Below are 17814 nucleotides of genomic sequence, written 5' to 3' on the forward strand. Positions count from 1 at the left end.
CTGGAGCAATTATACTGTTTAGCTGGTATTGAACCAGCTGACATCAGCCAGGAAGTAGCAACCAATAGCGAAAGGAAAGGCAGTGACATCTCCGGGCCATCCCTTGTTCGGTTATCAGCCAGCATGCCAACGACTTAAATCAAGAAATAGTTTTCTAAGATCTACAAAGACACTTGCTGGAACACCTCAGCAAGCGAGAGTCCAAAAGTGGCAGGCTCAATCCCAGAATCTCAATCAATGGCTGATACCAAATGAGAGACCCCCTCCTGGACACACAGAATACTGGGTGCCTTGGAAGATGTTGAACAGACTGCATTCTTGCACCATAAGATGCAGAGCCAACCTCAAGAAATGGGGCTACAAAGTGGAGTCCATGACATGCGAGTGTGGAGAAGAGCAAACCACAGACCACCTACTACAATGCAGTCTGAGCCCCACCACATGCACAATGGAGGACCTTCTCATAACAACACCAGAGGCACTCCCAAGTGGCCAGCTACTGGTCAAAGGACATTTAATAGAATGCCAAGTTTTCAAACTTTGTGGGGTTTTTTCTCTTTTTTAAAATACAGTAACAACTCCTGATTTGGTTCACTCCTGATACTATGAATAAATAAAATTGACATTAGCTCCAAATGTCCATGTTAGTTGATACATTTCCCTTGGGCATACCTTTCCCCTTTGGTTTCCTTATGAGACTAATGGGAAGACCATCAGCTGAAGTGATTTTAGAGATGGAATATTTTTTCTACTTCTGAAATGTGGTGGAGCTAGTTAGGGTTTTGATAAATAGAGAGCCTTTTCCTCCCACACTTTTGGGAAGTCTTCTGTGTTTCATGAAGGACGGGGCTATTAATGACTTCTATTCATAATGAATATATAGGTCCTCTTGTACCAGAAGTGGTCATCTTCCTGTCACTTACTGGAGAATGTGAAAGGGAGGCTGTAGTTGGACTCACCTCTTGATGATGCACTGCCCATAACCAGCAACTGGTTGGTATGCTCCCACAGAAGTCGTGTTTCCCATAATTTCCCTTTCCTTAGAATGAATGTGAAATTTGAAAAATTACAGAGTCAACAAAGCCACATTTGCAGAATGATGTGGGTGGTTCAGAAACTATTACCCTCCATTCATAACCTTCCCATGTTCTTTACTGATCTTTTTCACCTTTAAAAAATATGTTATTTTTTTTCATGTCAGGAGCGACGAGAAATTGCAAGTTGCTTCTAATGTGAGAGAATTGGCTGTCTACAAGGATGTTGCCCAGAGGACGCTCGGATGTTTTGATGTTTTACCATCCTTGTGAGATGCTTCTCTCATGTCCCCATATGAGGAGCTGGAGCTGACATAAGGAGTTCACCCATGCTCTCCCTGACCTGTCAGTCTTCAGTCCTGCTGTCACAAGGGTTTAACCCACTGCACAACCAGGGGCTCCATTATGCAGGTGATTATAATAGCTAATGGAGCAACTACACAATGTTTTCTGATTGGCAGTACTCAATGCAATTCACCTGGAGATATCTACGGTATATATAGCTTGGAGGTGGATGGAGTCCTCCACCCCTCATGTATTCTGACCTGAAACTCTTTGTTGTTTCTTCTGAGAAGCCTCAAGCTAAATGAAAGGCATTGGTGACTTCAGTAGTAAGCCAGTTCAAGCTTTACCTGCTGTATCAGCTCCTGGAGTATTATCCTAAATAGGGTAGTAATAATCACTTTGGCTGTTTTCCAGCATAGAACGGAAACCTATGATTTCTTTAATTATTTTTCTAAATGCCGAGTGATACTGAAATCCCTAACACCTTTTTTGAGTAAAAATCTTGAGCTTATTTTATTTAATAAAGGAATAATTGCATAGCACAAAGTTTAAAATGCAATTAAGCTCCCAGCTTTTCAAAGCTTCACCGCAGAAAGAGGGCCATCAGTATCAAGGAGAATATTTAGACATGAAAGAAAGGAGTATCAAATCATTTCTCTTTATTTTATAGAGAGCCTTTATCTGCAGAGTGCAGACCTAAAGCAAAACAGCAAGCCTTATAATCCAAAGCAGAGCAACGAAAAAAGAAAGAGAGAAGAGAGCATTTGAACTAAACTGGGTATCGGTCTAAATATCTGAGTTCAGCTTGGGTTAAAAAGGTGGTAAAATTAAACTGACGTCAGTCCAACCTTCCCTGTACTCTGGTAGTTCTATAAATTTTTACCTGAATTATCAGGTATGTGAAATCAAGCCTAGAATAATGGTAGTATTATTGTTTTTACTTGTTGGGTTGTGTTACCTGCTATAAATGATCTTGTTAATAGGGGGATAAAACCCACGCTGCAAGTCATAGTTTCATCTTTTGGTTGCGTTCCTCATACTACAGCCTATGGGTGCATCTACATTGTAGAATTAATGCAGTTTGACACCACTGTAACTGCCTAGGCTCAATGCTATGGAATCATGGGAGTTGTAGTTTTACAAAGTCTTTAGCCTTCTCTGCCAAAGCGTGCTGGTGCCTTGGCAAACTACAAGGCCCAGGATTCCACAGTATTGAGCCGTGGCAGCCAAAGTGGTGACGTTTGTAGATGCATCTACACTGATGCACCTTTGAGCTGGAGAGGAAAAGGTGTAAATACCCTAAATATAAATACAAATATTGAGGAAAAGCTTGAACTTCACTTAGATAATAATAAGGAGATTCCATCTGAACATTAGGATGAACTTCCTGACTGTGAGAGCCATTCAGCAGTGGAACTCTCTGCCCCGGAGTGTGGTGCAGGCTCCTTCTTTGGAAGCTTTTAAACAGAGGCTGGATGGCCATCTGTCAGGGGTACTTTGAATGCAATTTTCCTGCTTCTTGGCAGGGGGTTGGACTGGATGGCCCATGAGGTCTCTTCCAACTCTATGATTCTATGATTCTATCCCACTGATAGGCTACATATTGATGGACAAGAGCTGCCTAGTTTGTGGGAAAGCATCATAAGCACCTTTCTTGGCAAAATTTGTTCCGAGGAGGTTTACCTTTGTCTTCCTCTAACAGCTCTTCCTCACAGCCATATAATCCAGAATATTAAGGCAGATCCTCCACAATATCTGCTTTGAACTGGATTATCTGAGTTCTCACTGCCATATAATCCAGTTCAGTGTGGATTTAATATAGTTGTGTAGAAGGGGTCTGAGGCTGAGTATGATTTGCCCAAGGTCACTCAGGCAGGTTCCAAACTGTGATATAATGCAGTTTTGGAATGCAGATTAACTGCATTGAACTGGATTATATGAATCTACACTGCCACAAAATCCAGATCAGTGCAGTTAATCTGCATTCTGGAAATGCATTATATGGGAGTGCAGATTGAGCCTCCTTTGGTATCCCTGACTGAGCAGGGCTTTGAACCCTGGTATCCAAAGTCAAAGTCCAACACTCAATCCACTACTCAATCCACTCAATCCACCCTATATTTTGTGGGGGAAAATAATATTTCTGTATCTTTCAGTAAACCTTTTAGCCAAAACTGACAATACGAAGACATGAAATGAAATAACCAGGTCACATAAGCAAAATATTTTGAACCTTCTAGAAACCACCTCAAAAATTACTCCAAATTTATTCTAATTTTATTGTTATTTCACCAGAGTTTTTTTTCTTATGATTTCCATTTTGGTAGCCATCTGTTTTTTTAACATGTTGGAGATAGTTGATTGGCAGGCTTACCTGTGCTTGCTTTTCTCTCTGCTTTGCTGTTTGTGAATGCTCAGGAAGGGAATTTGGGGACAGCTACTGTCCACATTGCTTTTTGAAAGTAGGCAAACACAGCTAGAGTGAGATGAATTAAGAGCAGAATCCCATTCTTTCCCATCTCAAGGTTTATTGCATTGTTTACCACAAACACACTGCAGCAACCTGACATTGAAAGTCTGTGTATCTCTGCTCCTCCTTCAGTGTCCTACCAAAGCTTGATGCTACTTTTTAAAAAGCATCCAACTAGACAGGAAAAGGGGGCCTGGCTGGCATAAAAAGGGTAAAAAGTAGCTTCTTTTCTCAGAGGTTTTGTTAAGTGGGCTATGGTTGAATAATTTTGCAAGTTTAGCATTCATTCTAGGGACATGGGGAGTAAATTCATACTAGCAAGAAGAAAAAGCTGGTTCACGAAGACACAAGGCAATTCATATCACATGTTACTATCAGTGAATTGAACATATGATTGTTCTTTTCAGTGCCAGAATTAGGGTTCTTGTAACTGGGGAGCCTGGGCCTAAGCTCAAATGAGAGGATCTTTCAATACAAAAGTGGATAAACAGAGAATGGTGTATGGCACTATCAAAAAAGCTAACATATAAAATGGGATTCGCCAGAAAAGAAATCCAGAATGTTAGAGGCCCCTAAGAAGGTTGAAGGGGCTCCTAACCAAGCTGGATCTACACTGTCAAACTAATGCAGTTTGATACCACTGATGACTCAATGCTGTAGACATAGGGGAGCTGTAATTTTGCATGGTCTGTAGCCTTCTCTACTAAATAATGCAGATGCTTTCCCAAACTACAACTCCCACAATTCCATAGCATTGAGCCAGGCAGTTAAAGTAATAATAAATAATATACTTCATTTATATTCCACTCTTATCTCCTTGAGGGGACTGGGCAAATTACTGAACACATATATGGCAAACATTCAATGCTGCTATACGATTAACAAAGGACACACAATGCATAAACAGAGGCAAAGGCTTTTCCCATTTTTTCCCATCTCTGGCATCTGGAGACTGTGCTCGACTCTGGCCAGGGGAGGTGCTGTTGCTCCATCCTCTATCTTGTGGAGCTTTTGTCATCCATAGACATCCTCCCGATCGAATTGCCAGCATGTCCTTATGGGTGCCATTTTTATTACCTCCCCACTTAAAGCGGTACCAATTTACTCCCAATCTGTTCAATCTGCTAAGTGAGCAGAAGCTGGGGCTGACGGCGGGTGCTTATCCCGACCCGAGCTTGAACTGCCAACCTTTCGATTGGCAAGATTTTCTGCACCTTGGTGGTTTAACTCACAATGCTAAGCCCAGCCCATAATATTTATTAGGACCAAGTTCATTCTGTGCGCTACCAAATATGTATCATGCAAATTTGTTCCAGACTGAGGGCATAGAGATGAAATTTGTTCCTACCAAAGCTGTGCAAGGAGGAAGAAGAGTACTTATGTGTTGTAAGTTTATGAACTAATTCTATGATGTTGCATAAGATTTCCATGACTTACCAACCTATGTACGAATTGAGTTACTTGTAACATTAACACTCATAACAGACTCATCAATGGAAATTTAGCATTAGTGACACTAAGCCATGTTTTGACTGTCATGCCATCGCTGCTCCTTTTTTAGGGTCTAGAGATGGATTCGTTGAACCATTGTCTATTGAACTGTTGTTCAATAGACAATTCTGCTTGAGCAGTAATGGCACGATCATTTTTGTTAAAAATGTAATACAACTGTCTGGTTGCTCCTGACACGATAAATAAATAAATAGACAATTCTGTGTGGAATAAACCATCGTGAAAAAATACAGCTCCAAATGGAAATAATATGAGTGATTAAAATGGTTGATGACATATTGTACTGTCCTATTATGAAAGCAACACAAACATTTCTTAACTGTGCATACAATCCTTCAGTCGAATGGGCATTGCTCTGCCAGGCAAAAGGGAATGGATATACAAATATACTCAGTTCCAAGCTGAAAGAGACAAGTGAGCCTTCCCCCCTCCCTTCTAATGAATGCCATTCCATTTGGGAGGAAATAAAGAATGTCACAAGTGCCAGTTCCCCTTTCACGGTTTGTAATTTGTTTTATTTCTTCCTTTAAACATCCCTTTAAGGGTGAAATGAAATCCAACCATTTACAGAGAAAATGATTTCAGTATGTACACTTTGATTTATCCTTACAAAAGTTATTTATAAATTAGATTTTAAAGGGCTTCTTCTACTTATTTGGCAAGTCCCACATACTCCTTAGCCAACAGGGGGGCACAAAAAGCGATTACGGTTTGCTAGTACAGTAGGAGAAAGCCCCTGTATCGTGTATAGCCTTTCCTTGAGAAACGGAGCTCCCATTTCTTGACTCTTCCCTGCAGAATATTGCTCAGTTGTTGCCGCAGGAATTGCACTGGACAGTGGTAGTACACCCTTGTGGATCATTTTTCAACATATCCCTTTTTTATGTAGATAGACCAGCCCTGGTATTTTCAGTGAAGGTGTAAAATAGCTTGCCCAACCTATTGCCTTTTGTAAGTGCTGAACTCCATTTCCATCATCCCCGCAAGTATTAGACAGGATAGGAAATGCAACATGATTTAGACGATGACTTCATCACATTAGAGAACGAATCCACTTTGAATCTGGTTTCTGCCTCCTGCAGAATTCTGGGGTTTGTAATTTAGTGAAGCTGTTAAGAGCTCTTCCCTAAACTACAAATCCCAGAATTCTGCAGGAGGCAGCAACTGGATCTAAAGTAATAGTTAATTCATCACATCCTCACTAAATTTTAACAGCCTCCTAAACTACAAACCCCAGAATTCTGCAGGAGCCACCCTGAGTCCCCCCCGGAGTGAAAAGGGCGAGGTAGAAGCAACCGAAATAAACTGGATTTTTAGTGGATTAATTCTCTAGTGTGATGAAACACATATGGAGGGCACCATGTTGATGGAGGCTGGCATATCATTATTTTTTCTGTTTTTTTTTTCATACTGTGCCTTCAAATTCCTCTCTCTGCTTCTGTCCACACACCACAATTCGCTACCTCTATACTTTCCCTTTTTAAAGTTCACCCCGAAGGTCACAAAAGCACTTTAGATGCTGACATAAATGCAGGTGTGTGGAGTCCTTCCCCCTCCTTTTCAAATTGCTTAGCTTAAGGTCTATATAGCATCGTGTTCCCTTGTAATCTAGAGAATAGCCACTACAGGTCTGATCTGCATTAGCAGATGTCAGAGAAGATAGATAAGTGAAACCGAATAACTCAGTGCACTAGGAACAGGCAATTGTTCGTTCCAGGCTGAGCTCTATGCAGTTGCAATTTTAAAAAATAATAGTAATAATCATGGTTTCCACTTAAATGACTCATAGCAAGCATTCTTCTGTGCCTGCTACAGAAAATAAGTTATGATTTCTTGTTAAGCAATTGAACACTTAGCTTTAAGGCAGATATTGGGGAAGACAATAGAGAGATGAAGGGGTGAAGGAATAAAAATGTCCCTAGGAGAGGAACTCTCAGTTCTGTACCAAATCCAGTCCTCGGCACAATACCAATTTTGTCTCATCAAACTGGATAAGGTGAGAAAAGTCCTCAAAATTGCAGACTTCCCATGGCCATAAGTGAGAATTAATCCAAATAGATTACTTTCAGAGAATTGTCAATGCCAGAAATTATATATCTTGCTAGCTTGCAATGTACAAGAGATGGAAGGTGAAAAAGTAGTCAAGAGAAAAAGTATGGTACTGTTCTCCAATGCCTAGTGTCTCCATCCTGGACTACTTCCCTCTGCAAGGAAGGGACCGTATGAGGAGATATAGGGGAAAAGAGAGTGTCTCCAGACACAAAACTATTAGACATTATAGTCGCCTTGGCTGTGGCTCCTCTCCCAAAGAAGGTGGGAATTCTCTCTTACTTCTCTATCTGAGAAAATGTCGCTTGTTTTAAAGTAGGGAAGAAGTACATTGCAACTGAAAAAAGATACAGACCAGGAACAATTCTGCAATTTTCACTGGCATCAGTTTCAAAAGAAGGGGCTAAATGGAATTGTAAAGGAGAGGCTTTTTTGAACAAATGGGAAGATAAGCTTTGGATGTTGGAAAGATCAGGATAACCAGTAGACATGAGTAGGTGGTTATGATGGATGCTGGATTCTGGGGTCGCAACCCAAAATTACTCTCCTACAAAACAAACTCTTGAGAGTTTCCAGTTACTAGATACAACTAATGTCCCTGGCTTTGACCTCACAATTAAACGCTCCTGGAGATTTGCTAAGAAAGAGTGGGGTGGGAGTGGGAAGCAAAGACAAAGCAAACCAGCCCTGTTGTTGCTACACAACCACAAGAGGTACTCCTCAACCCTCTTCAGCTTCTCATGGAATGTGAAAGAGAGGAGTACAAAGTTGGATTCAAGATCTTCAACTGGCAAGCCAGCACTAGAAAGAAATGCAATCTTTATGCGTATAGGACACTGTTGTAGACACAGCACCTTCAGTACATTTACAAGTCAGCAAACACAACACTATTCTGCGCAGTAGGGAAAGACCTCTGCTAAGTCATTTGGTCAACCTGCTATTGTTGCATTAAAGTGACAAGTGAGGTTTTAAAAGCTCCTTCCCCCTTCAAAAACCTATTGGTGTGTTCAAAACAAGCCTGCATCAATCGATTGTTTTCAACTAGAGCAGAGCCACTGAATCCATTGCTGAATTGTGAATCAACATATAGGTGAATCCCATTGATTCGATGTGTCTGCACTACTTAGGACTGACCATATGATTCAGGCCATCATTCGCTGCAGCTTCAATGAATATCGCACACAAATTGCATGCATGCATTTACATTGATTTCAAATGAAAGCCAAGAGCCCGCAGTGTAGCAGCAGGGGGATTTATCATGCAGTGTAGAAACAGGGGCAGATATCCATAACATTGCTTCAAGCAGCAGCAACTTCTGTTCTGTAGGCAGGCACTGATCCACACCAAATGTGGAGCCACTCTGCTCATCAGCACCAGCCCACAATGCATTCTTTCAATAGAGATGTGCAAGAGTATCAGCAGCTTTGTATGGCACACAGATACAACTGACTCACTATGAGGTGTCAGCCACGTGCGCTCTGATGTTTAGCTACTTGTGTAGGCCTCCTCAATGTTGGTGTGTCTGTGTGCCTTCCAGCTCTTAAATCATCAAAGGTCTCTACCCCTAAGGCTGATGAGATAATGTTTGCCTCTTCTACCTGTCACAAGATGATGTGACTCACTCATTCGCAGTACCTCCCTTTCAGGCTGAATACTGTGTTTATGATTAACACAGCAAGCCAGTTCCATTTGCTCCTAAGAGTGAGGGGCCGGATTAAGTGCCCTGAGAAGGGATGATATTTTCCCAAAGTCGTTTCTCTTTGTAACCACTACCTGCTATCCACCCACCCACCCCTCTGCCAAAAGTAGTTTGAAAAAAAAAAAAGAATAGTGCAAAGTTCCTCAGTGTCAACTCTAGGGGTCTATGTTCTAGCTACATAATAAATACAGGTAATTAAATAGGCAGTCCTTAAGTGGAATTGGGTTCTTTTAGAAGAAGAAGGAGAAGAGATGAGGAGGTGGTTGTCACCACCCTATGCAAATGGAAACTTTCAAAAAAAAAAGAAAGAAAGAAAGAAGAAGAAGCAAAGCTTTTACTGTAAGTTCTCCTTTTTCTTCCCCAACAGAGGTCAGTTTCAAGTTTCACTTTGATGGAGTCAAAGAAGAAAAGCCGAACAAAGGGTCCTTTCAGAGTCCCAAAGGAATTCAGTGCTAACTTACCCAGTTACAATGGGATCTGTTCCTTGCATATAGCGGTGGAGGAGGGGAGAAAACCCGAGGAAGTGGGAAAAGAGAGCTGGGAGGGGAGGGGGCTATGGAGTTGCAGAAAGAATAAAGGCCAGGCTAGGAATTGCCTCACTGTGTTGGGCGGCAGAGACAGATGGAGCCTAGAGGCTGTGCTGATGGGAGTATTAAGAATTCATGAGCCGTGATTGTGAAGGCCAGCCCTAGAGGCACACACAAAGCACCCCCTGTCCAGCAAGTGCAGGGACCAAAATGTTAGTCAGCTGAGCTGGAGCAAAGAAAGACAGAGTGCACTCTGGTAAAGAAATAGCCCAGTACAGAGGATATGGTGAAGTTTTGTCATGTCTTAACGGTTGCTTTTCTACCATTTCAACTTAGAGCAGTGGTTTTCAACCTGTGGGTCCCCAGATGTTTTGGCCTTCAAGTCCCATAAATCCTAACAGCTGGTAAACTGGCTGGGATTTCTAGGAATTGTAGGCCAAAATACCCGGAGACCCACAGTTTGAGAACCTCTGACTTACAGCATCAGAAGTCCCAGCTCAAAACTAAGCCCTGCTGGGTAACAAATACACCCACTTTCCATGACACCGAAGTTTGAGGACTGCTCCCATCTCCCCAAACATACTAGGAGTAAAGGAACATACTTTAATTCAAGAGTGTGAATCATATAATCTCTGGCTGTAGCTGAACTATAAGTCCCAGCATCTCTAACCAACACAGCCAATGCTGGAAAATGCTGGGAGCTGTAGACCAGTAATGTCTGGAAGATGGTATGAGTCCTATCTTTGTTGCAATTGGTATGGTCAAACTTCATGAAATCCAAACATCAGGTATGGTGGAGCACAGCTGGGGACAACGATAGCTGTAATACAAGGCAATAGGGTGGAACATTCATGCCAATTTGCAAGTGGGCCCTCTTTCTATCCAAACACATCTGAATTCACAATCATCTCCAGCATCCTTTGGGAGCAGAGGTCACTTCTACTGCTCAACTTGAAAGTTTAAGATGAATCTACAATAGACCAGAGCATTAAAAGATTCCCAAAAAGACATGTATATGAGAAAATGAGTATCCCATGTAAGTCATTGTTCAAGAATAAGTGTATAACGTTGGTCACCAGTCATTGTTTTTGGGGGCAAACAGAGGCTGAATTTTATACTACTGGAAAACCCTTGGTTCCAACCTGACATTGGTTTCACGCCTATGGAAATGTAATCAATCTTTATTATGGACAAAAGACTAATTTTGGGGTTGAGAAATGCAGCTTCCTGTGTCTTTTAGAGGGATCAAGGACCATGTATAAAGGAAGGAAAGAAGGTGAAATCCGAGGGATGGCAAAACAGGAGGATCTCAAAGTAAACACACTCTTCCACTGGTAAAAACAACGACACTTTTTTGAAGGATGGAGCTATCACCATTTCTTGCAATTTTTGCAGCGGCTCATTGTTTCATATATTCCTTTAGCAGCAAACTTTTCATGGGGTTTGTGGGGTTTACAATACCTTTTACCCTGAAAAGACTGAAAAGACACAAACTGCATAAAGTGATTTGAAGTCACTTTGGAGGAATTTTACAGAAGGAGAAAGGGTGCAAACAACTGCTGAATGTTAAGCACTTGGCATCAGGATGTAACCATGGGTTTCATATCAGTCCCATCAAACATACAACCTCCTTCCTCTTATTGGGTATGCAAAAGCTAGACTAACAATATAGCATTCTCCTCAAAATGGCGGCATCATAGAGCCAAGTACCTTTACACCTCTCCTGTTCCAGAAGTAGTAGGATGGACATGAGAGCACCAGTATCTCAATGTCTCCTTTCCTTAGAAGCAATTTGAAGCATTTACATGCACCCCATTTCAGACAAAAATGTAAACATGACATTTTGTTGTGGCGGAAAAGGGAAATATATCTCAAATGGATCTATCCCTTGTGAATTGCAGCCCCCTTACTTCCACACCAGAGGTTGGCTACCACAAACATCCATTTACTGAGCAAAATCGCTTTTCAATATTCATACCCTGCCAGTTTGCAGAATTTCCCTGAATGTCCATAAATATGAGAAGGAAAGCAGAGTTCTTTGGTGCTACCATGCTCCTATTTTTTTTGTGCGCGCCCATTCTTACACCAGTGGGTTACAAAACACACATGGCAAAAATATACATATCCAAGATGAGCACAACTCCTGTTGTCAACTACAAAAATTCTCTCACACTTACATACCCACACACCCCGGTTTTACTAAGTTGCCAATCATCTGTTGCAGCTATAAATAAGAACGCTGTAACAGGGTCAGTGTGTTCTTTGGCCAAACTGTGAAACTACCAAAGCAAGAAGATTTGTATACTTTCTGCAGTTTCTATGAGCCAAATGGATGGCCATATGTTAAAGGAGAACAGTATCTATGGAAGAGTCACTGATTTCAAATGACTCAGAATCAAACTGGCTTTTAAAAGGGAGATTCAGTACCATCCTTATCTCAGCTGCCACAGCTTTATAGGCTCACACATTCACACTCTCACTCATCCAGCTGCATGCTCCTATGTGTTCACCTGTCATACAGAGAGGTGCTTTCTGCATCAGAACTTTTCTTCCATCCTACATGAGAGGTGAAGGAGACCAATCTCCTGCTACTTCTTGGGGCCAGTTCCCACTTCCTCTGGTCCTCATTCACATGACTATGAATTCCCCTCACATACCCACATCCAAGTCTCTTTTCAGAAATGGGGCAGATAGAGCCTGGAGAGAACACACGCTTCCCAGCAGGAATGGGTCAGGGAAGGAAGGAAAAACAAAAGAAACACCTCACTGTCCCGTTTTTCCATAAGATCCCATTTGCTCATGCAAGCCCCACTCCCTTCACCCAGCCCCCTCTGCCTTCTGGTAGGGGTTTTCTAGTAAGTAAGAAAACCGCTGGTAGTTCTTCAACAGATATTTGGGGGCATACATTTGTTCTTTGGGGTCCGCAGGAGGGTACTCTTGGGTGGTACCATCAAACCATCCCCCAGTCCGGATTAGATCCCGGATGTAATTAAGGTCACGCTTATCCTCATAGTCACCCCAGCGAGGGAAATCACCGTTCTGGGCTGATACCAGTTTGAAGTAGATTCCCTCAGGTGTAAAACACCAAGAACAGTGCCAGCCAGCAAAGTGGAGTGGACTGCCTAGTGACCACTGTACCAGGATGTGACCTGTGTTGTTTTCATACTGCCGAAAGCCCGACATGGTATAGTATTCTCTCCGGCGCAGGCGAATCCCATCTGTGGCATAAACTGTTTGGAGCATGCCCACTGTGCAACCAGAAACCACCTCCAAAGTGCCCGGCTGCTTCCAAAAGAACCCATAAAGAGACTTGCGCATGTGGAATGCAAAGGGTTCTGTCCAACCGTCATAGAGTTTGAGAAAGAGCACACCATCGCGGGCTGGGATCTCATCTGCATCATCAATGATGAAAACATCATCAGGACGCAAATTGCGGAGCCGGGAGATGCCATCCCGAGTGAGGAAAGTGCGCAGATAGTCATCAGCAATCCATCCATCCTGGCGCCCACCGGGAGGGAAGTGGTCCAGGAATACGTAGAGCACTTTGTGGCGGATGTAGTCATAAGAGCCGTTGAGCAACATTTCACGGAACTTGAGAGGACGTGGCTCACCGTAAGCAGTGAAATTGGACTCGCAGACCACAAAAACATCCACCACGTCACCCAGCTCATGGAAACGCACATCGAGGAGATCAAATTCATGATTCACATTGATGGCATTAATTACTCTCCGGGGTACCTCCCGTGGGGTCAGACGATCCTTAGTGGGGAGGTTTGAGTACTGCACCACAGTGGGCACCCCACAGCTAGGCCCATGCCAACCAGGCAGGCACACACACTCCACCCACTTACGCCGCTTTGTCCCATTGGTGCCCAGAGGTTTCCGGCTTATGCGCCCTGAAGCAGCACCTTCTATTTTCTCATCTGGCCTCCCTGCTGGTGGCTTCTCCAACACCTTGGTGCCAGGCTTGAAGCAAACACCACCAGCTTTAGTGTGCACAAAGTATTCTGCTATGTCCTCAGGCAGCACAAACTCCACTTTGTACAGCTCCTCACTGGCCCTGCTTGGAGACAAAGGTTGGAGTAGGGGAGAGTGGGAGTACAATGGCGTTCGAAAGAACTCTGGACCCCCAGGTTCAGGACTGACCTGGGGGGTGACAGGTGCATTGTTCCAAAAAAAGTTAGAGACCAGGTTGGGGCTAAGCGATGCCAGTTCTCTTGGAAACGTAACATAGGAGAGGGCCTTCAAGAAGTGAAGGAAAGAGATGAGGCAAAGACCAGCCATGCACAGAGTCAAAAAGAGCTTGTGGCGTCTCATCTTCATCCTACATTTGTGGGTCAGGAGTGAGGGGAGAGGGAGAAAAGAGCGAAAAAGGTTAAAACACTTATTAGCCTGCAAGAATTATTTCATTATTGGTTTGGGGTTTTTAGGTATTCCATCCTAAATATCTTGGTGTCACCTTATATTGAACACTAACACTAACATATAGGAAACACTGCATGAACACCAAATATGAAGTAGCTGCATGCAATAACATCCTGTTGAAACTTACTGGCAGCACATGGGGTGAAGGTCCAAAATTAATAAGAACATCAGCCCTAGCCTTGTCTTACTCAACTGCCAAGTATGCCTGCCCTGTTTGGCACAAGTCTGCCCATGCAAAGCAGGTGAACTTAGCATTGAATGAAACATGCAGAATAATGTGTGACAGGAAGTTGCTGCTAACTGTGAGAGAAATAAGGCTGAACGCTGTGAAAGTCATCCACTGAACTATCAGCCTCCTCCCAGTAGACTTAAATCAAGGAAAACCTTCATGAGAATCACCACTCCTCTTAAAATCCCCCCAGCAATAGCAAGAGTATCCCTCTGGGCAGCTAAACCAAAAAATCCCAATTGGATGCCGCCCCCCCCCCCCCCCCCAACATGGGCCTTCCTCCAGGGGCAAACCAAGAATGGGCGACTTGGAAGTCCCTGAACAGAGTCAGAGGTGGAGTGGGCAGATCAAAAGACAACCTGACAAAATGTCACTACCTAAAAGAATCCTCCACCTTGTGTGACTGTGGAGCAGAACAGACAACTCTGCATCTGAATGCTTGCACTATGCCCTGCCTCACGTACAGAGGAAGAACTGTTGGAGGCTACACACAATGCCATTGCTGTTGCCCGTTTTTGGTCAAAAGATATTTAGCTGCTTGTGCTCCTTCTATTTTTATCAGTTTTATACTAATTTATGCAATGCTTTTGATACAAAATAAATAAAATTATTAGTTTAAAGGAGGGGGGGGGGTGATGAGGAAAGCTAACTGGTGTTAGAAACTGGCCTGAATTTGAACCTTAAGTTCATGGACAAGGCAGGATATTAATCAAGCAATAACAATACACAGTAATGCAACATTGCCTTGCCTGTCATCCCCTCCACCAACTCTAGTGGCTTCCAAGATAAATCACACTCCAGAAAGCCTAACATGACTCAGTGCCACTGTGTATGCATTTATGGTACATACTATTTCAAAGGCTCCAAACAAAAAAGCAACACCACACAGATTGTGCCCTTTTACAAGGCTCCATCTAAATGGCACAGGTGGGTAAATTCAGACTTTCCAAAGTTACTTTCCAAATTGTAACTCTCACACTCCCCCAGCCAGTATATACAGTGGCCATAAATGACCAAGCTCTTACAACCCCACCCTCTTTAGATGGTGATATATATTACATTACTTACCAAATTCACTTACCACATTTTGATGTATGGCAGCCCTGCTGTGTTTGGGGGCCCTCCTGTTCATTCTGCTGAATGGGACCCTGGACTTCTGCCCCAAAATCTTGCCTTGATGGCATCTCTGTTCCATCTATGGGAAGAAGTATACACAACCTCAGCAAAGGAGTACTTCCAAAGTATGATGTCTTAAGATAACATAAATTAATAGGGGCACTCATGGGGGAGAAGGGGGTGTTTAACCCTTTCCACACCTACTCCTGCAAAGATCCCTTAATATATCCAACATAGGAAAGGAGCAGTAGTGTAAAAATTGACAAGTAATGGGAGATTTTCAGGCATAATGGGAGATTTCCAGGAGAAGAAAGAAAAAAAATGTGATTTTTCTGCTTCTTGGCAGGGGGTTGGACTGGATAGCCCATGAGATCTCTTCCAACTCTCTGATTCTATGAAAGTTTAAACTTCTGCTTACTCATGGTAAGGTATGTGGACTATAGTTTAAGTGCTTAAGTCTTCTTCCTTTGCAGTATGTTCAGTGGAAGCCAGTGGGATTCACTTCATCAATTCATCATTATACCACACCTTCCTTCAGGAATAGAACCGGGCAATTTTGGACTTGCTTGGCTTAGTACCAAGGCATTCAATATTGACCAATACTGTATGCAGTCCTTTCACTAGTAGTACAGATAGTTTGGTAGGTTAGAGTTGATCGATAGAGCTTGATATAACAGTTAAGTGTGCAGCTCAGAAGCCAAGCCATAGTAATCGGGTAACAGGAGTGCAAAAGAGGAAAAGGAAGTTGAGACAGAGTCAAACTACTGGTTATATTGATTCCTTGGTAAGTAGCTCCCTCTTGTTTCCTTTTACTCAAAAGGAAATACATTTGTCCCTGATCCAGACTACTGTGTATAGGGAATACTAAGGAATCTGCCCCCTTATATAGCAGGTTAGCTTTTTTAATGGTTTAGTCTTTTACTCCTGAAATTTGTTTCCACGCTCACCATATGTAAGAGTTACCTGCAGCATCAGGGATTTAAAAAACCCTAAGTTTAAACATCACCTTTGTGCACATGGTAGTGCTGATCCTTGGCAGAGGCCATATATTTAATTTCAAATATCACAAGTTATGAACAAGATAGGTTCTGTAGGTTTGTTCTTAAGCTGAATCTGTATGTAATGTATGTAATTCGGAACAGGGAAAGGTTCACACTACTGTTGTGTTTGTTGTGCTGTCTGTGCCCCTGTTTAGATTTCCCCTCACTTTCTGTCCCTGGGATAATTGGAAACACCTTTCCTCCCATGATAACTCTTTCAAGAATGAATTTCCCTTCTGAGAAGTATTTTCTCTCTCACTTCCTTTTGCCTCACTCTCGTCTGATGTTTGTAACTCAGGAACTGCCTATAATCATATCAGCTCTATATAGACCTTGAGAGGCAACAATAAGTCCTTTTTATCCTTTTTTACAGCTCAATGACTTCCTTGTTGATGCCACTACCAACTCAGAGGACTACTACCTGCTTTCTTTTTCTGCCACTTCAGAAAGGAGAAAAAGACACACTTGTGTCTTGTGATCTCGCAGACTCCCTGGCGTAGGAGAATGAATGCCCAGTTCTGTCTTGTACTATGGAGTCACCAAATTTCAGCTGCAAATGTGCCCCTGAAGGATTCTGGAGTAGTTCAGTCTGATCCTCCCCACCACTCTCAAGTTTCCCACTTAAGCATTATGGAGTTTAAATGAAATGTAGTTTGAGTCAAAAGTAGTTTTGCCAAGTTAGTAGCATCCCAAGTCCTGATGTGTCAAAGCCAAAATCAGATACCAAGAGTAGTCTCTAGTGATGAGAGGGGCCAGGAAGACAGTTCCACCTTGTCTCCTGCACTGTGCTTATAATATAATATAATATAATATAATATAATATAATATAATATCTATACATATAATATTGATAATATTATAATGTGATACAATATAATACTACTCCTAATCATAATACGATATTATAATTATATATTTCATATCACAGGTAATATTACTAATAATATTACAGTATAGTGGTGCAGTACAATATGGGAATGTATGGTACAAATATTGTGCTATGCTAATTGTATAATATATTGTATTTACATATTACTTGTAAGCTGCTCTGAATCCCCTTCGGGGTGAGAAGGGCGGCATATAAATGTCATAAATAAATAGTCTCTAGTGAGATCATTAAGCATGATAGCAGCTGAAGCTGGTAGCAGAAGATCAAACTTTCTTCACAGTTGATAAGAATATACAATTAATTTAAAATGTTTAGTTATTGTTGTTTATTCGTTCAGTTGCTTCTGACTCTTCAGGCCCTCAAGGACCAGTCCAAGCCAGAGCTCCCTGTTGGCCGTCACCACCCCCAAACTAGTCACTTCATTTATCCATCTTGCCCTTGGTCAGCCCCACTTCCATTTTCCCCAGCATCATTGTCTTCTATAAGCTTTCCTGTCTTCTCATGATGTGGCCAAAGTGCTTCATCTTTGTCTCTAATAT

At 42.3% G+C, this 17814-nt stretch overlaps 1 protein-coding gene across 2 annotated transcripts in view; it reads right to left on the bottom strand.

Moving 5' to 3' along the window:
• Positions 1-5794: 5794 nt before the first annotated feature.
• MGAT3 (beta-1,4-mannosyl-glycoprotein 4-beta-N-acetylglucosaminyltransferase) overlaps positions 5795-17814 on the bottom strand; it is a 72640-nt gene continuing 60620 nt past the window's right edge. Inside the window, exons 2-3 of one of the 2 annotated variants that reach the window (XM_060777081.2) lie at positions 15299-15425; positions 5795-13900 (exon numbers count right to left, since the gene is read on the bottom strand). In XM_060777081.2, coding sequence (XP_060633064.2) covers positions 12394-13899 — 1506 coding nt within the window. In that variant the 5' untranslated portion in view covers position 13900; positions 15299-15425 and the 3' untranslated portion in view covers positions 5795-12393. The remainder of the gene's footprint in view (positions 13901-15298; positions 15426-17814) is intronic. The other variant, XM_060777079.2, reaches the window with a different exon arrangement.

Source organism: Anolis sagrei, chromosome 5, assembly GCF_037176765.1.
Source record: "Anolis sagrei isolate rAnoSag1 chromosome 5, rAnoSag1.mat, whole genome shotgun sequence".
NCBI classification, from domain to species: Eukaryota; Metazoa; Chordata; class Lepidosauria; order Squamata; family Dactyloidae; genus Anolis; species Anolis sagrei.